At 55.4% G+C, this 19,625-nt stretch overlaps 1 protein-coding gene across 3 annotated transcripts in view; it reads left to right on the forward strand.

The window, feature by feature from the left end:
- Positions 1-19,407, forward strand: part of JDP2 (Jun dimerization protein 2) — a 40,527-nt gene extending 21,120 nt beyond the window's left edge. Inside the window, exons 1-4 of one of the 3 annotated variants that reach the window (NM_001277887.2) lie at positions 2,534-2,750; positions 12,867-13,090; positions 16,227-16,331; positions 16,928-19,407. In NM_001277887.2, coding sequence (NP_001264816.1) covers positions 12,890-13,090; positions 16,227-16,331; positions 16,928-17,113 — 492 coding nt within the window. In that variant the 5' untranslated portion in view covers positions 2,534-2,750; positions 12,867-12,889 and the 3' untranslated portion in view covers positions 17,114-19,407. Of the gene's footprint in view, positions 1-2,533; positions 2,751-3,564; positions 3,680-12,866; positions 13,091-16,226; positions 16,332-16,927 lie in introns of those variants that run through there. The other 2 variants (XM_046941773.1, XM_040700998.2) reach the window with 2 other exon arrangements.
- The last annotated feature ends 218 nt before the right edge of the window (positions 19,408-19,625 follow it).

Below are 19,625 nucleotides of genomic sequence, written 5' to 3' on the forward strand. Positions count from 1 at the left end.
TAGGCAGCAGTTGCCAGACCTGGTATCTGCTCAGTGCCCTGTACAGGCAAGCAACCGGAGATAAATCAGCCCAGTCTGCAGCCCAGACCCAGCTGCTTTCCTTCACACTTCCCTGCTGTGACTCGGGGGCAACACTCCATCTTCTACAGCCTGCGGCGTTTGTCTTTTTGCTCCCCGTGCACGACGACTGGAAGTTACTTAAAAAGATACACTTCAAATCAGGTAGAAATTAGGTAGGGTTGGGTGACGGGAACAGCTAAACTAGAGCTGCGGCCGGTGGGGATGGTGCAGTGTGCAGGCAGAGGTGGCTGAAGGGCAGCTGCTGCCTAACGCAGGTCACTGCCGCCCTCCTCTGTGGCATTTGTCCTTCGTTTGTGCTGTAAGTGGGTGCTGTACTCCGGCCGAAAGGAGCGTGAATGCAGAAACTTGGTTGTGTCCTTCAGCGGATGGCTCCCCCGCTGCCCATCAGGTTTGCATAAGATGCCCGTGCTGAAGGCAAAGGAAAGGATTGGGAACAAGGGGTGCAGAGTTACGAGGATGTGGGGGATTTAGGTGGCTGGGTGACGTGTGAGGAACTCTGGTCCTTCTCCAATGGCACATGCTAACTGGGGGAGCAAGGAGCCAGCCTTAGGCATGGGATCAGGCACAGCTCCTGCACAGCTCTCCCAAGGGCTGAGAGCAGCTCTCTCGCAGCGGAACTGCTGGGCTGGTGCAGCTCTGTTTTGCTATAGAGTTCGCTGTGTTCCTGATAACTTCTTGGTCCCCGTGTAACGCTGCTGGGCTGCGTTCCCACATCCAGGAACCTTCACCTTCCACACATTTTATATGGGACAAAAACATGCGGATGGTCCCGTTGCTGTGAGGAAGAAGCCCTCCTGCAGGCGGAGGGGTACCGACAGCTTTTGGCATTCTGTGCCATGGAACATGACCTTTCCCCAGCTCTCACAGCTCCCTCGCAGGTGCTGCTGTTCCCATGTGATTCATTTATCTCCGCGGCAGTGGCGGAGCTGAGCAGCCCCGGCCGGGCGGCTGTGCTTGCCCAGCGCTCCGTATCCCTCAGCAAGCACTCTGCTCGTCTGGGCCTCTTCTGTTCACTTTTACCCACTGAAACCGCAAATTCTCAATGAATTCCTATGCCCAAATGAAACTATATCTGGAAAGCAAACATGTTTTGTGTTTACGTGAGGCAAAACCCACTTTGGGAAAAGAACAGTTCAGGCGTAAGCGGCAGTGAGAGCAAGGAGAATTCCCCCGTGGGATGAGAGCTGGGCCTTCTGCTCCCCGCAGTCTGTCAGCCACGCCAGGGTCCTTCCAGCCTGAGGTGCTACCAAATCTGTCCGGTCTGATACAGCGAGGGGAAGGATTGTATATGGGAAAACACACTGCAGCCTGCACTGCTCCCTGATGTGAGGTGCCCCGATCAGTGAAACACTGGAGGTGTGTACAGAGGTGTATGTAGAAAGTGTTCTGCCTCTCCCCAACCAGAAAGCTGATGGCATGAAGAGAGCGGGAATGAAGACACGGGTGCCGTGCCCTGCACGGCTGGGTTGCTGTCTCCTGCGGTAGGACAGCACGCCTGAGGATGTCCTGCACTGAGCAGTTCTGTCCCCGGCTCAGTCCCAACTGCACCGCCCGGTTTGCTGTTCCTGGGACACAGATGGAGGGACTGGGATGTGCTGACGGAGGGGGGACTGTCAGCGATGGGCAGCGTGGTGGTGCCAAGAGAGGAACTCTGTGGTTACTGAACGGGGGCGATGATCGATGAGCCTGGAGCAGGAAGATGGAGCTGCTCTTTTGGTGCTCGGAGATATGAGATATGATTTAGCAGAGGGCTGTTCGAGTTAGGGTACTATGGTTAGGCTGCAGTTGGACTTGATGATCTTTGAGGTCCTTTCCAACCTGAGTAATTCTACGATTCTCTGATTCTCTGGGAGCACCAATGCGGGTGCATCGAGTTCCTGTAGCGGGTCCGCATGGCTCTGTGTGAGCCGTGCTTCCCCAGCAGCCTGGCAGGTGCAGGTGAGAGAGGGCCAGCGGTGAGAGAAAGAGGAAGGAAGGGATTGGCATCCATGCAAATCAGTTATCGGGAAGGCCCCGGTCCCACGGCTGCTCCCTCGTCCCCACCTGACATCCGCCTGCAGTGCCGGCGGCCCCCGGGATGTGCCGGTGATCGGGGCCCGAAGCAGCGGGGCCGGGGAGCCGTGAGCCCCTCCGCTTCGTCCCGGCTCCTCTTCATCCCGGATGGGGCGCGGGGCGGCCGGCACCACGCAGGGCAGCACGGGCCGGGCCGGGGCACAGCGCGGGTTGGGGGGCAGCGGCGCGGCGGGGCCGGGGGTGCCGGGGTGCCGGGGGTGCCGGGGGTGCCGGTGCCGCCGGCTGGTCCCACCCCTGCGCGCCGCTCCCCGCCCCGCGGCCCCGCTCCCCCGCCCGCCCTCCCTGACGTGTGGCGCTGGCAGCCCAGCCGGTTCCGCATTCCCGACCCCTCCCCGCAGCCCGGGGCCGCTATATAACCGGGGCTGATGCAACCCACCCCGCCGCCCGCCACAGCCTGCGGGAGGCGCGCACCGGGGCGGCGGGGGGCGGCGGGCCGAGGCGCCCCGGCGGCGGCCGGCACCGGGACCGACACCGGCGGCGGGCGGGGCCCGGGGGTCGGGGCAGCGCCGGGCGGCGGCGGGGCTGAGCCTGCAGCCCGCGCCCGGCCCCTGCGGCCGGGCCCCGCGGGCACCCCGGCGGCCCGCTCCCCGTGCACGGTGGGTGCGGGCGCGGCGCGGCGCGGGCGGAGGGACGCCGGGCGGGCCGGGGGGGGGCGGGGGGCGGCGGAGCCCGGGGGCGGCCCGCGGGCGGGGTGGGGGCACGGCTGCGGCCGGGCCGGGAGCGCTGCGGGGATCCACCCTGCCTCCGGGTGCGGGTCGGAGCGGGGCCGCCGCCCCCCGGAGGCCCGGCCGGGCCGTGCGTGGGGACCGCCTTCGGAGAAGGGGTAGAGCTGCCGCGGGGGCGGCGAGGAGCAGCCCTCGGGGGCGCCGGGTGCCGGGCCGCGCCGCGCTCCACCTGCCGCAGGTCGGGGTCTGCGCTCCCCCGGTGCCGCGCGGACAGCGCGCCCGGCTCGTGCCCGGGGAAGCAGCGGGGCCCCGCGAGCCCCTCCGCCCGGTGCCGGCTCTGCTGTACCGCTCAGGCGTGGAGTTGAATGGGAGTCGCTTTCTTTTGCTCCGGGAGGCACTTTTCTTTTCCGTACCGAGGAAATAGGTTTGAGAGCAAATCGGGGGGAAAGGGAGAAATACCGAGAGAGCGAGAGCCCCATTATGTTTCCATTTTCCTTTAATGAAGGCCCTGTGGAGGTGTATTTGAAAACACAGGGTCTCCTATGCCTTCAAGGAGGGTGAGAACACAGCGCTGGCTGCTTCCAGGGCCATATGCAGCGTATGGTGGCCAATGAAATGGGGCCTGGCTCGTTCTGTTGCTTGTCTTGGCAGCCAGCTTCATGGCTTGTGTTACCAGCCCTGGAACACAACCACTGCCAAACCGTGTGTGTGTGTGTGTGTGTGTGTGTGTTTGGACTCGGAGCTCAGCAGAAACAAATGCTGCAGCAGCTCAGACGGAGATTTTTTAGCTAGTTTTGAGGCAACTTGTGTGAAGATCTCTATGTGGAAGCCATTGCCGGAGCTGCAGTGGGAATTGGCTGGTTAGTGCTTTCGGGGGACGTCTGGGAATACTGGCTGTTGGAGTTCACATCCTCAGTATGACTCCTGGTGATTCAAAAATGAGAAAAGCTCTCTGTGTGGGGGTGAGTGCGTGGGTGGGAGCTGCTGTCCAAACCATCCCTGTGTCAGGCAGTGGCTGGCCGTCAGTTCCTCGGGATTTCATGAGGTCGGCCGGGAGCTGACTGCAGGTTGCTGCTCTGCTCCTCGCCGTGGATGCTTCTCCCTCCTCTGTACAGCTGAGCGTGACTTTCCCTGCAGGATGCAGCAGTCTGCGCTGTGCTTCTGCCTGCGGAGGAGCAGACCTTCCCTCCTGCTCCCTGTGCTCTCCATCGCTGCATTGTGCCCTGCTGCGCTGTTCTGAGCTGTGCATTTTTTTGCTGTGCTGATGCTTGCTGCTTCAGCTGCGTGGCCTGGGCCGAGTACTTGGCAGCACGCAGTGCCGCGAGCCTGTGAAGCTCTTAGAAGCTCTTCTCTCTGCAGGAGGCTGTGCCCTGTCAGTCCCGGCTACCCCAGGACCAGGGCAGGGAGAGCAGTGGTGTGTAGCGTCCTGCAAGCGTCCCACAGCGTGAGCCCAGCACGGGGCAGGCACAGCAGGCCTGCTGCTGTCTGTCTGGACTGCTTGCATGGATTGCTGTGTTGCTCTGACTGCCCAGAAACCAGCCCAGCACTGAAGGCTGCTGTGCAGTGGGAGCTGCAGATCTGTGTGATCCTCCACTGAGCAGGGCTACTGCATCTAGCCGTAGCCGAGTGACCAGCACAGCTGGCCACATCAACATTCGGAACATAGCTTTTTGGAGTTTGTAGCCCTCCTTGTCCCTTGAGGTTGGAGCTCTGTGCCCGAGAAGAGTCGTCTCTTGAGAAGGATTCCAACCCTGCCCATATGTGGCTGTGGAAGGCCCTGGGGAATGATAACACATCTGCTGTTCACCTCTGTGTCTGAGCTGCAGCCTGGCTCAGGTCAGCGCATTTCCTCGTCCGTGATTCCATTTCAACTGCTCTAAGCAGGAATAGGACAGCTTTTTACCCTCCTGCTCTGTACTGCCCACCAGTGTGCAGTGTGGCACTGTAAATGTCGGCCACAAATCTCTGCACCAGAGACAGATAATTAATTGCAGTAGCTGCAAGGAGCCTTGCTGCGCCCGGTGCTGTGCAACCCCTGCTGCTACAGGTTGCTCCAAGGCAATCACTGCATTGCAGTGGTGGGGGTACAGCATCATGCTAATCCGTAGCTTTTTACTGCCCTGAGAAGGGATGAAGTAAAATGCTGGGGAAGGAGGAGGACTGATTTCTCCACTCATAATGGGAATAAGTCACAGCATCGGACAGGTGTGGGGCCCGATGGTGCGGTGCAGCTGGGGGGGCTGCAGCATGGCAGGAGGCTGTGCGCCCCGGGCTGCCCCTGGGCATGGTGCAGGGTGATGGGTGCCCCCCTGATGGAGGAGAGCAGGGAGGCAGCGAGGTCTGTGCTGCCACCAGAAAGCTTTTCACAGCCTTCTGACTGGGAATGACTTGGGCGTTCACACTGCCATCTGCGTGCAGCTCTGTGCTCAGAGCTGAGCCAGGCCGTTCCCACTCAAGAAATGGGTTTAGAATTCCACCTCCTGAGGATCTGCCCTTCAAAGCTCCTTCCTCTGCTTAGCATCGAGGCCGTGCAGTCCGTTTGCAACAGCTCAGTAGTTTAGGGTGAGATGTTACGCAGTAGGGTATTCACAGACCCTGCGGTACTCTGCTTGCTCCACAGGGTTACCTATGGGAGGCAAGAACAGGATGGGCAGCTGGTGGTGTCTGAAAGGGGCATACGTGCTGCTTTGGCCTTGTAAACCCCGGGCTGGGTTGCAGGAGCTGTCTGTCCCTTGGAGATGGAAGTGAAGCGTGGTGTCAGCATGGCACTGCAGTGTCTGGCTCGCAGAAGCGGCATGCTGAGCTGGTAAGCCATACTGTTGCCATGCCTCAAACTGGTGTTCAGGCAAGGGGGAAATTCTTTGGATGCCACTCATTAATCCTGTAGCCTTGCTAGAGAGGGGGCAGGCGCAGCTCAACCCAATGGGTGTCTCTGCAGTGCTTTCGGGACGCCGCAGGTGTTGAGTTCCTCTGCATCACTGGGTTCAGCAGGTGAGTGAATAAATGCACAGTGATGGTTAAGGCCGTGTTTGCAAGCAGTAGCACATGGCAGCTGAAAGGACAGGTTACAACCAAAGGGCTTGGCTGCTGTTGTGTTTTGCTGGTTGGTAAACAACCTTGATACTAATCAGTGTGGCCTTTGACACTGGGAGTTATTGCTCTTAAAAAACACAGATGAGGAGAAGCCAGGCAGCGCCGTACCACAGGTCACCCCGCAGCCTACGTCAGACCAGGCATGCTGTGCAGATCCCAGTCCCCTGGGAATGGGAGCACTTCACATTCTAGACAGCAGAAGGAAAAAGTGGCTGCATGCTCCTGGCACCGGGATTGTGAGGCAGTGGTTTTCTGCCTTCGGCACTGGGTGCTGAAGCTTGAAGTGAAAGTGTTTCTGGGCTCCAGTGACCCTCAGCCCCCTGCAGCCTCCCCTGCCAGATGTGCCTAGATGAGAAGAAGCAAGTGAGCGTGCTTCAGAGCAAGCAATAGCAAATTGCTCTGCCTTTGTTTAGAAAGTTGCATTCTTGAGGCATGAGAAGTTGGGCATGTCGGGAAAGGGCTTTCATATAAATCATCCTTCTGCCAATGAGAAGGAGCTGGAAGGATGCGATGTACATACAGACCAAGCAAACTGTATAGCCAGGAGCAAATATAGTAAAAAATGACAGTAAAGCCATAATACACTCTACAGGCCAAATGTTGCTTCTCATGGATGGCAGCATTACCTCTGATCTCCGTAGCACAGTTCTTGCCTGTTGGCCGCGAGCAGGTGAAGGGCTGATCGCTGTGACGTAGATGCTCCGAGGCTGTACGTACAAATGGTAATAGTATGGGAAGTGCTGATGTATTGATGAAGAGATCAAAGGTGCTTGTGTGGTGGCTGGCGGAGTTTGGCAGGCCTCCTGTGCATGGCAGCTGCCAGGCAGTGGCAGACACCCAGGTGGAGCCTGGCTAGAAGCAGTGGGCAGGCAGCGGGGAGGGCTGGCAGGGCAGGCTTGGCCTTATCGCTGTGCTTTTTGTTGTGGGCACAAGAGAACCATGCTGGTATTTACCGAGTGGCAAAAGCCCAGGTTGGCAGTGTTATGCGCTGGGCTGGGCATAGAAAGGGTTCTTGGTTCAACCACTGCAGATGTCAGATGGCAGTACAGCTTGTGTTGGAAGAAACCACGACTTACAGCCAGCATCTTAACAAGAAGCTGAAAATCAGATTGTAAATAGCTCCCACCCTCGCCGAGGAAGCTGTCAGAGCTGATAAGACAGCAGTAGCGATCTAAATTGAAGTGTGGCTGTCAGAACGTGCTTTGTGATGTTGTGGTCCTCTCTGCACGATGGTGCAGCAGTCGCAGCGGATTTGTAAAGGAGCAAACTGCACATCTGGGTGAGCGAGGGGGCATAGGGTGGATGTGGGGAACAGCGGGTACAAATTAAGGCTGCTTCTGTACAGGGAAATGAATGTATGACTTTTGCACAGGTGGCCATTCCTGTGCCGGGTTTAGTCTGTGGGTAAGAATAGCACTGAGGAGGTGGCAGAGGAGCACGAATGTAGGCTAGCACGTGGAGTACAGCCCTCAGGGACCTGGGCTGCGTGGATTGTGCCTACGCTCATCAGATTGATGCTGTAACTGCTGTGCTAATATCAGCTCCTTCAAAAAAAAGAGAAAAACAACCCTCGGAGTCACCAAAAAAAGCAGCAGCAAAATCAGCACGGAGGAAATGAACACGAAACAAAGCCCTCGAGCAAATGAAGGCTTGGACTGTAGGAAAAGAACGGGAGTGGATGGAGGGACGGTGTGACTGAAGTGCTGAGCAAAGGTGTGGGACAGCAGCAGCTCAGCGAAGCGCCTTCCCACGAGGCAGCTGATCCCAGGGAAGGCCGGGCCCAGGCTGTGGGAGCAATACAGGGAGCACTGTGTGCTGCCTTGAGCAAAGTGCTGGATCGGCTGCTGTCAAACTGCTGGCCAGAAGGCAAGGCTGGGGAGAAAGGATAGAACCACGCATCAGTGGTGTTGAAAGGTGCAGCAGGAAAGGTGAGAAAAGGATACTGTGCTGCTGTCAGCTTCTTAGAGATATGAGTGCGGCTAAAATAACTGAACTTGCCAATAGAGTGTGGGTCTGAGATTAGAGAGAGAGCGATTCCAAAGCAAAGATGCAAAAGTGACTGCGGTAATTAGGAGTGTTTACAGACGATTTGGCCAAAGGTCAGAGCCCGTTACAGCACTTGCTGGGACAAGGAGCATAGGAGCAGAGCTGAAGCAGTACGAGCTGAATGCTGAGCCACGGGACCATGTGCTGCCCAGATCTGTGCTGTGAGATTAGTCGCTGAAGCGAGCACTGAACGCCACAAGCTGCTCATCGTTAGGCTGGAATTCTAAGAAAGCCTCCTCTGTCTTCTCATCATTGACTGTGGAGCATCTTGAGATGTTACGGCACAATAATAAATAGCATTGGTGCAGAACGTGCAGCTCCAGTGAATGTAAACTTGAGCAGCTGGCATCATGCGGATAGCAGTGTCACATGTAAGACTACACACATTCTCTTTCCCCTTGCTGCTCTGCTGTTGGCTTTCTCATGTGCAAGTGTGCAGCTGATGCAATGCAGGAATTGTGTGGTTCAGCAGTGGGACACCAGCAAGCTCGGTGTCACCGATGGCACAACTTCTCTCTTATGTGAGGAGACACCGAAGGGTTGCTTGGTATGGAGAATAAAGTTGGTGTTAATGATAATTCATGAGAAGAACAGATCTAGTAAGAATCTCAGCTAAAGCACAGTGTTAGAAAGTGGAGGAATACAGAAGTGAGTTGGTTCTTGTTCCTTAGAAATAACAAACACTGCAAGGAAATATCCAGAGAGGAATTATAGCCTGGCGGTGTACCAGCTGTATTCCTCACGTTCAGCAAAGTCTGGTTATTGAAAAGCTACAGCTTGAAGGTCAGATCGGATCCTGAACTGTTCTTTCTGCCCTAACGTGTGAATGTGGTAGAAATATGCTGGAGCTATAGGCAGGCTCGTCAGCATCTTCCAGAGCAATGCCTCGGAAATAAGACCAAGTGTTAAATAAAATGAGATACTTTGGCTCCTTACCTCTGTCGTTATCCAGGAAAGGTGGAAGTATCTGAGACTTGGGTTGGAACAAAGTAGGTGCTGGAGAGAATCCTTTCAGTCAGCAGTGAGTGGCAGTGCCTGGTTTGGGGGCATGGAGGGCTGGGCTGGGTTAGTTCTCACTGCCCCCTGCTCTGCAGAGAGATGGCGTCTCTCCCCATTCCTGTATTCTGTGGTTGCAGCCCTGCTGGGAATGATTTACATTCCTTTCCAAGGTCTAACTTGACTCTTGGCACTTCTCAGCATGCTCCTGAGCCGCCCGACTCCTAAGCAGGATCTCACTTGGAGGAGGCATTTTCTTCTTTCTCACTTAGTTCTCAGCTCGTTCTGATATGCAGGTTTGCGTTCTTCCAGGTGGCTACTAATGCTTTGGTTTGCACAACTTTAGGCTTACTTTACACAGACGTGCGTGTGCATGCAGTGCTGCTTTGCCAATGCAGTAACTGGGTCTGGGATAAGTTTTTGGTGTCAGGTAGGTACTGGGCCAGCTCCTTCACTCAGGCTGTCTCAAGGCACGTCAAGGCACCAGGTCAGAGGCAGAGGGAAAAGGTGGGTCAGATAAAATGTAATCTATTCCACAATCGTTAGCCAGCCCGTAAGTTATAGTCACCATGAACTCTGTGTAGCAGAGGACCTGTGCAGTCCAGCCCAGCACGTAGGTGCAGTTGGCTGTGTGTCGTGATGCAAAGCAATGAATTAAATCCGATCCCCCAAGTCCAGGGGGGTTGAATTTAGCATCCAGGTTGAATTTAAGCATCCAGTGCTGGACTCAAGTCAGGTCTCAGCCTGAAACATAGGAAAAGGTGAACCAAGGCCCCAGGTTAGCGTGAGCTAGGGCAGCTCATGCAGTATTTACAGGAGGCAGGCTTTGAAATTCATGTACTTCTGCCACTGATTTCTTTTGGTTTTGTTATGCCCAGACTGTTGAAGGCCGGGGGTGGATGAGAGGAACAGATGACAGGGATTTAGGCACATACCTTCGTATGGTCTTTGGTTGCCTGGAGCACAGCCTAGTGCAGGATGGTGCCTTCTTTCTGGATGCCTTAAGCTACACGTAGACCTGAAGGGCAGGCAGAGAGGTGGCCACAGCTTGTAGCACTGCAAGCAACCGTGTCCTGGCACTGTGCAATGCAGCCACTGCTAATGTGGAATTGCAGCTGTCTGCTTGAGAGATTGTCGCGGAAGAATGAATGCTTTGGATCATTTCAGGTCTCTGCAGTCTCAGTGAGTTGACATATGGTCTTTTCTGAGGTCAAGTGTCACAGCCAGGTATTTTCCCTTTCTCTTTTATGGCCAAACGGGCAGGAATCTGTTTCTCAGGTAGTATTGCTTTCCTCCAGAAGTTACTCATCTCCTGTCTCTCCCACCTGCTCCTTGTCAGGCTGACATGTCCCTGTGCAGATGACTCCCCCTAGCCCAGCATCCCCCCTGCATACCAGCGCTGCCCTTTCTCATTGCTCCTGAAGGATGACCAGATGAGCAGAGGCTTGCTTCCCACTCACTGCATGCCACTGCTTCTTTACGGTAACCATGTTGCTGCATTTATAATACTCCGATTATCAAGTCCTGTTGATTCCCACTGCTGCTTGCTGAATGCACTCTGTGGGACAGCTTGCACTGACACCTGGATCTCCTTGGTGGCGGGTTAGAGCATATGACAGCTCACAGCATATAGCAGAAGCACTCTGATGCAAATCCCTTGCTCTGTCACACCAGGATGGCTTGTATGGCACCCATGCTAGGAGCTGTGCGGCTTTCATTTGCCTCTGTGCTCTGGACTAACCTGTACGATTGGCTTTCCTTCCCATTCATTGCTCATCTCCTGTTCCCTGACATTAACAAATGCACCAAATAAACTCCTGGGCAGGAGGACGTGCCAGTGTCAAGAAACCTGTAACGTCTCTGTTTCTGGTGATTAATACTCCAGCTTGCTCCTGCTGACCCTGCTCTAGCAGGGGTTGGACTAGGTGACCCCGGAGGTCCCTTCTTCCTCATCTGTTCTGTGCTCAGTGATCCATCACTCATGTCTCACATGCAGCTTTGCAAGGGTTTGTGGCCTGCTGGCAATACAGATCTGTCACCCAGGATGGCCAGCACGGAGCAACTGTGGTAGCTGGCCTGGCAATGCGTGTGAGTGCCTGCTTAGCACAGCTGTGGTGCCTGGACCAAACATCTGCATTGCCCTTTGCCTGCTCTCCTAGCGGCTGAAAGCAGATGCTTCATAAAGAGCTGGGTGAGTGCACACTGCTCGGGACTTAAGGCATCCATGACTTTCCAGAGATGCTTGTTGAATCCTGCATTGTGACCGGCCCCAAGTGGTGGCTCTGTGGGGCCTTAGTTCCACTTGTTAGCCAGTTCCTCTGTCTTCATGGCTGTCTGGGAGCTGAGGCCACAGTCCCTCTGCTTCCTGGTGCAGGCAGGATGGTGTTGCTGCCCCAAGGCTCCCCACGGGTGTTGGCATTGGTTTGGCTGGACAGAGCAGCACAGGAACACGTTGACATGTGGTTGTGTTGAGGGTGCGGAAGAAGAATGCTTGCTGAGTGGACAGAAGTGACTCTGCATGTTGTAAGTGGGTCACTTGAGAGTGTCCCACGCCTGTTACGCAAGCAGAGACATACTTATGCTGTAGCTGACAGCCACCTGCTCCCTTTGCTTTTTGGCTGGTACTGCAGCTCCAGCTCTGCAGGCTTCTCATTTTAGGTCTAATTTTATTTCTTCATCTCTTAGCCACTTGTTCTTCACATTTCCTGGTAACCCGCTTTCTTCTGCCTCTAAATGACTTGCCAAAGCTTGTCCCAGTCCTATTCTCACCCAAGCTGTATTTTTTTTTCCTTTTCTGATAGAAGAAGCTTTTTGCACGTTGCTCCATTTCCTCTCCCCTCCAGCCTTTGTTTCCTCGTTTGTGCTGGGAGATGTTTGCTCAGCAGCAGGCTTTTCTCTCAGCAGCTTCTCATTGTTCTGTCCTTGATCCCAGTGTGCCGTGCCCCCAGTCAGCAGGCTCAGCCTGTCCAAGGCGCTCAGCCTCAGGCACGTTGTGGTCCTCAGAATGCCCTTTGCTTCTTGTCCACTACCTCCTCATTCACCAACGCTCAGTAAAGGGCAAACCACAGTCTTCTCCAGAGAAAGGTTTGGCAAAACCAATAGTCCACAGGACCACATCACTGTTTATCCTGTAAGTCACTGCAGCCAGCTGATGTTTCTCTGGTGCTTTGCCTCCCAGGCTTCTTCTCTTAATCTGCAGGTCAGTAGCATGTCCTTCCTCTCAGGATTCATATATTTCTGTCAGCCAGGTTCTGCTCACTCCTTGCCTTTGCCATCCCCAGGGAAGATTGGCCGCTTCTCATGTAGATAAGAATAAGACTCACAGAAAGGCTTGGGTTGGAAGGAACCCTGAAGTCCCGCAGAGCCTCAGCCCGTGCCATAGGCAGGGCTGCCCCCCCACCAGCTCAGGCTGCCCAGGGCCCCATCCAACTTGGCCTTCAGTGCCTCCAGGAATGGGGCACCACAGCTTCTCCTGGCACTCCGTACCACAGCCTCACTGCTCTCTGAGTGGGAAAAAAAATTCTCAACATCTAACCTAAATCTCCCCTCTTCTAGTTTAAAGCCATTCCTCCTTGTCCTATTGCTATCAGACCATGTAAAAAGTTGCTCTTCCTTCTGCTTTTGAGCTTCCTGCTCTTCTCCAGGCTGAACAAGCCCAGATCCCCGAACCTTTCCTCACAAGAGAGGTGCTCCAGCCTTCTGAGCATTCTCATGGCCTCCTCTGGACCACTCCAACAGCTCCACGTCTTTCTTATGTGGGGGCCTGAGACCTCACGGGGTCGGAGGGGCCTCACGAGGGCAGAGCAGAGGGGGACAGTCGTCCCCTTATCCCTGCTGCCACCCCTCTGTTGATGGAATTCTGTGCCATGCTGTGAGCCAGCGGTAACGGGCCATGTCCTGCTCTCTCTCCAGCCTGCGGAGCTGCTGCCCCTGCTATGATGCCCGGGCAGATCCCCGACCCGTCCCTGACGGCCGGTGCACTGCCAGGGCTCGGCCCCTTGACAGGACTGCCTGGCACCGCCCTGACAGCCGAGGAGCTGAAATACGCCGACATCCGCAACATTGGGGCCATGATCTCACCGCTCCACTTCCTGGAGGTGAAGCTCGGGAAGAGACCCCAGCCTGTGAAAAGTGAGGTGAGTCCAAAGGCTGCTATCAGAGGGCTCATGAGGTGCTTTCCTCCCATCTCTGGTGGACGTGAGCCCTGGGTGCTGCACAGCGTTTTCCTTGTGTTCTCGGCTCGTGTTTTAGCTGGCTCCTTGATCCTCACTGCTGTTGTTTGCATCTCCCACTGCCTGCAAACAGAAATCCCTCAGTTCGAGGCCCCAGTCTGCTACTCCTGTAGCAGCTTTTGATCTGCAATAGCCAGAGAAGCCCTGCAGCTGGCTGGGAACGTGCTGGCACTGGAAAAGGACGTGGTCAGGATGCAGCTGCAGGCCTGATACCTATCGTAAAGCAGCGCTTGTAGTAAAGCTGTGTCTGCATGGATGTCGTGCTCCAAACAGTGGGTGCAATACTCTCATGGGTATATGTGCTGTGAAACAAAGAGAGAGTCTTTAGGCTGTGTGCTGCCCTGCCCTCCAAGGGCACAGCTCCCTTCCTCTGGGGCACCTCGGAGCTGGCCCTGCAGCAGCTGCTTGCCTTCAGTGCCTGTGGGGGCGGGCATGCGGTCCCACCAGCTCTGCATAACAGGGGCAGGGTAGTCCTGCCCCACTGTAAGCACTGAATGTGCTCTAAGCTGCTTGCCCAGACACTGTGTGGAGGAAAGATGAGAGGAAATCCACTGACAGCCCCTGGACTGCCAACCTCCCCTGTGGCCTCCTCCTCCCCTACACGGGCTGTGGAGCCAAGGAGTCGAGGACAGCAAATGGAGCGTCCCTGGCATGGGCTTTGCAGCAAAGAGCTGAAGCAGTGGCTGCTTATTCCATGAGTAGCCAAGAAGCAACCCACGCATAGTTTTGCAATGCAGCCTGCAGCTGCTTTCCTCGTGCAGGGAGTGGGAGCCCAAGTAGCCTGGGCACCAGCATGCCCTGCTCTGTGCAGGGAGGACAGACAGCTTTCTCTTCTATGCTGTGGGCAGCAGCATCCCCTGGCATGGGGTGTCTGTCTGTGGCAGGGTGTGCAGAGCTCACCCAATGGGTGCTTGGCACTGGTGGGGGGGAGGTGGGGAGCCTTGCTGAGCAGCCTGTACTCTTTGTGGGGCAGCGGGGAAAAGGTGCTGCCAGACTTTTCTGCCTCCAGAACCCATACAGGATGTGTCCCTTGGGCCACAGGCAGCAGTCCTGCCTCTCACACTGATGCCCGCCTCTGTCCTGGATGCCGCTGGCTGGAGCAATTCAGGAGGCAACCCAAAACCTCCTACCAACAGGGCTCACCTGCAGATTGATTGCTACAACATGTTATTGGGGGGGCTGATGCTCCATCATCTTCCCTTTTGCCTCTAACTGAGCTGAGTCCTAGCAGCAGGGCCAGGTCACCATTTTGAGCTGAAACAGAGGTAGAAAGGAAGAAGGCTGCTTTCTTGAAGTCACAGGACCTGTGGGCAACAAAAAGGGGAGCCAAGAATTCAAGTTCTGCTATCTGAGCGGAGCTCACCTCCCTGTACGCCCTATCTAAGAAACACGGCCCTTTGCTGGTGTTTTGTGAGGTACTGGGGAAGCTGAAGGGAATAGGGGAGAGTCAGTTGACTGCTACTGAACAGAGCAACTGGGCATGGAAATATGGTAGGCATTTCCAGAGAGACAGTGAGGGCTGCACTGTTACTGTTCTCCCAGGACAAGGCAGCAGGGCATGGAGTTAGAGCCTTCCTGGTCATTTCTTCCACTGCCACCACTGGCCTTTGGGGCATCAGTGCAAATCCCTCCCTGGTTCTCCCAGGCGTAGTGCACAATACCCCATGCACTGCTGTGGCAGAGGAGTGGTTGCAGCCCAATGCTGTGGGAAATCTGTGTGGTTTCTGCTGACTTTGCCTGTTATTTTTTTCTATCTAACATTGCAAATTTGGTATAATGCTTGGGAAGTAAAGTACAGCAGATGCAAAAGCTGTTAATGCTATGAAACTTGGGCATTGTCTTCTAAACATTAGACATGCAGCTTACTTAATTCTGCCCAGACAGTGTTTCATCCCATCCTTGCATGTCACGTTGAGGTATTCTGTTTAGTGGGACGTGGACTACAAGAATGTTAGCAGCTTGCCTGGATTGGATGATGCAGCCTTCATTTCCTGCAGACACACCTGGTGTATCTTTGTCTGGGACACTTAAGCAGCCCTCACTTTCACCGCCACTTTGTGGCCTCTGTACTGGAGATCTACAGCTCCATTTGAGGTCCCTAAGCCCAAGAGTGAGCAATTAGGCTGCCCAAATGGTGTGTGCTGGGAAAGGTTCCCCTTGGAGATACCTTCTAATCACACTCACCTGGGGAGCGCTAGAGAAAGGAGGAGGCTGCCTTGTCAAACTGGAGTTGCCCTTAAAGAACATGCAAGTAGGCTGCGGACGTGATTGTAAAGTAAATGTTTCTGCTGCTATATTTGAAAAGAGTATGCTGTGGGATGTCAGTTGTTAGGAATGAGGCAGTGCAGTCTGAAACCTCAAATTTCAGAGTCCCGGGCCAAAGGTGCATGATTGTTTGTGGGTCTTAATGACAACGGGGTCTTTTTCTCCTATATGTGTTCTGAAGTGCCAGGGGATGCTGAATTTGCAAGGCTTTTTGCCACTCAGAGTTTTCTTGAGAAGGAGCTGGTTTGAGTCCTCAGGTGTAAGCATGCCATAGGCCATTTTCACAGGCTTTGTAGTAAAAAATCCATAAGTATTTTGATTATGGGTTTTCGACTCATAGGGCTTATTAGCCTGGTCTGTGTGGTTTGAATCAGATAACACTGAGCAACTGAGTCATGGCAGGCAACGCTGCTGCGTCCTGCTTCCTTAGCAGGGGTGCAGCACCTGTCCTTGCCTTGCTGCAGTGGCCCTGTGACTTGGCCAGCACTGAGGATGCAGCACTGGAAGTGGGCAACAAACAGGCTCAGCTGGGAAGCTCTTCTAGGTGTCTCTGCACCCTGCTTATAGCTGTGTGTTTGATGCTTTGAATACTCAGAATGGTGCCTCTAGATGTCTGTATGTGACAAGCTGTGATGTTCTGGCAGCAACGTGCTTGGTTCCTGGTGAGGATGGGACCATGTTGCTGGTGAGAGTAGCATCAGGGCTGCTAGGGGCTCCCAGCCTCCTCCCATGGCCCCCTTGATGCTCTGACCTGGACTTCTGCATCTCATTGCAGCTTGATGAGGAAGAGGAGAGGAGGAAAAGGCGCCGGGAGAAAAACAAAGTAGCAGCAGCGCGATGTCGTAACAAGAAGAAGGAGAGGACGGAGTTCCTGCAGCGGGTGGGTGCCCTGACCTGGAGGTGGGCTTGGGGCAGAGGGCTCTGATAGCTCCCTGTATGTGTGCTGGAGCGGGAGCACTGTGTGAGCGTGGCACAGGACGGGCTGGATGCCCGCTGGCCCCCTGCCCAAATTCCAGGAGGTTTCCTCATTCAGAGGCCAGGTGCCCTCTGGTGGTGGCCTCAAGACAGAAACCACTTCTGGCGCCTTGCTTTTCGGTAAGGGCTGGTGGGGTGCGGGCAAGAGACAGGGCTGTATCATTTCACAAGGGCAGGTCCTTGCAGACAGAGAGGTGAACCTTTTAAAACGTGAACATGCAGGTTCATTTCCCGACATCCTCCCAGCCTGCGGAAAGCAGCCAGGCACGGGGCTGCTGTGGTGCAGCAAAGCCCCGTCCGAGGAGATAGCTCTGTTTCCTTAACCTGACACAAGGTGACGGACTGGGTAGGAGCTGCCTGGAGAAGCCTGATGTCTTGGCATGTCTTCAGGCTGCTCCTTTACTGCAAGGGCCGAGTAGCGGTGGCTTGTTGGCCAAGTATTTCTCTTTGCGCCTTGTCCTCGTGGAGCAGTCACGTGTGGTTGTGTTTCTGCCATGTTAGGAGTCCGAGCGCCTGGAGCTCATGAACGCTGAACTGAAGGCCCAGATAGAAGAGCTGAAACAAGAGAGGCAGCAGCTGATCCTGATGCTGAACCGGCACCGTCCCACCTGCATCGTACGGACAGACAGCATCAAGACGCCCGAGAGCGAAGCCAACCCGCTGCTGGAGCAGCTGGAGAAGAAGTGAAGGTGGCACTGGAGGAGGAGACCGGCACAGGGTCTTCCAGGGTCTCTAATGTATGTACCGTATGAAGAACTGTGCACCGAGGCCTGGTGCGTCCAGGACTCAGTGGGCTTCCTTGGGAACTATGGACCAAAAAAAATTTGGGGACAGAGAAGATTGGGAATCCGTCAACCGTCTACTCCGTGGCTGAACCCGGGAGCGGGGCTGGTGGCGCGGGTGAGGGCAACCTCCGTGTGATACCTCATCACGGCCCTGCGGCCTGTCGGTGGCCCCGGGGACCCGCGGCGCACAGAGAACGCGAAGGCGGGAGAAGACCTCCCGCTCAGCCCTCCTCCCCACAGCCCTCGGCGTGCCCGTGGGGCGCAGGGACCGTGGCCCGCCGGAGCCGTCCCCGGAGGCTGCCGCCGCTCCCGGCGCACACTCGGCACGGAAGGCAGCCGCAGAACCGCAGACACTTGACGCGCCCCGTCCGGTGGCAGGCCCGTCGGGGCCCGGTGGCGCAGGCGCCCCCCCACAAGCACACTCTCAGTATAATGTTTACAGCCCAGCTGTCCGTGTCGGCCGTGCTTTTGAATGCACATTTTTACACTTTTTTTAAAGATATTTTTTACAAAGTTTTTATACAGCGATCTCTATATGGATTTATATAATCACTAGATGTGATCCCATAGAAACGTATGTTACGATGGTCTGTTTGTTACAAACGCATATGCCGCAGTTATCTCCGTTGTGTTACCCGTCCGGCAGCGGGCTCCTTCCCCCAGCGCTCTGGGACGGGGGCCCAGCAGCCCTCCGCAGTGCTGCCGCTGCCGCCTCCATCCATGTATGTCCTTCATAATACTCAGTTCTGTATCTCCCAGTAAATGTTACCTTTATGTAACTTCGCCCTCCTGTGCTCTGTCCGGGTCGGGCCGTGGTGGGCTCTGGATGGAGCTCGGCCCCATGACGGCAGCCGTGGGGTTTCTGACTGTGCCTCGGCCATGTGGGAGGCTGATCCCAGAGCTGTTTTTGCATTAGTTGTATTGAGGGCATTTATCTGGGGAAGCTGGGAACGTCAGAGGTGGCTCTGACGGCTGTTAGTCAAGCAGTAGCACAGTGCTGTACCTTAACGGGCAGGCAGGGCGTGATTTGCAGGCAGGAGACGCAAAGGTGGGAGATGTGGGAGATGATCTCATCCCTGCCTCTTCCTGGGTTCAGCGCGAGTGCCACAGCTTGAGCCCCTGTAGGGAAGACAAAGAGGAAGGGGAGCTGTCGCAGTGTCAGAGCGGTGGTGATCCCTTCACGGAAGGAGGCAGAATACGGGTCCTGTGGGCCTCTGCGGGGTCCCAGCTTTCTGAGAAGGCTGAGCCCTGCCAGCGCCGAGCACGGGGATGTGCAGGATAGAAGGTAATAAGCCAGGTGGCACTCAGGTGCTAGGACAAAAGGGCTCACTGGAACTGAACGGGTTGGTATCCTCAGGTGTATATCCAATGCCTGTCACTATATAGGTGCCTTTCTGAGTCTTACATAGAAAGGCAGCGGGAAGGCACCTTGCTGTGGGCAGCGTGGGCTTCATCTCATGCGTGGAACACCACCGAGTGGTGGTGTCCCGCATGCTGTCTCAGAGGAGCCGTGGTGAACCCTATCTTCTCCCAGTTCCTTTACCAGCGTGGATGAGGAGTCTTTGATGCAAACTGTGAGCTCTGGTACAGATGCACGTTCCAGCCAGTAATGCTGAAGTACTGCTGGGGAGAGGATGAGTTCACCCTATATGTGGTAAGAGCATAGGAGGTAGCCTTTTCTGAGCATAAATTGTTCTCTGTTGCACATTTATTTCTCTGCAGTCTCCGTTTCCACCTCCAGCCGTGTCTTATATTAGTCCCTTCCCTGTTTCTTCCTGGATTTCCCCTCCCTTTCTATAACTTCTGGGACCTCCCAGAATGCTGTCAGCTGCCTTATTTAGCGTAAGGTATTTTGGATCTGATACAGGCAGTTTTTGCCACAGGAGGATTTGCTGGCTGAGGTGTGCTAGAGGGACGTGCAAGGAAGGGATCTGGAACAAAGCTGGTGAAGAAAGGCAGTGTGTGGCCTGGCTCCCACCACAGCTGGACGGCTCAGCTCTGCGCTTCGCTCTGCCCTGCAGCAGTGGCTGAGGCCTGACCCTATTCTCACAATGAGCCAATGTTGGCACTTCTGAGGAATGCAATAGCTCTCATCGAGCTGTGCTGAAAGAGGCTGCAGAGCGTTTTCTAGGCCTGCTTCTCTCTTCAGGACTTTATTTTACCCTGCAGAATATTAAAGGTAATGAATTTCCAGGCTCCTCCGTGTATCAGTTTCCTCTTTCCTGGTGAGAGCGAGCTGCCTGTGGGACATCACATGGCCCAACCACAGTCATCACACGCTTCTTGCTCACCTGGACAGCCCGTGTGCTCTTCCTTATGTGCAGGGCCTTGTGACTCCCACGCACTGTCATCCTGGGCACTGCCGTGAGTGCAGGCGATGGATGGCCCTTCTCCGGCCAACAGCCGTGCTGCAC

Source organism: Gallus gallus, chromosome 5 (genome assembly GCF_016699485.2).
Source record: "Gallus gallus isolate bGalGal1 chromosome 5, bGalGal1.mat.broiler.GRCg7b, whole genome shotgun sequence".
Lineage (NCBI taxonomy): Eukaryota > Metazoa > Chordata > Aves > Galliformes > Phasianidae > Gallus > Gallus gallus.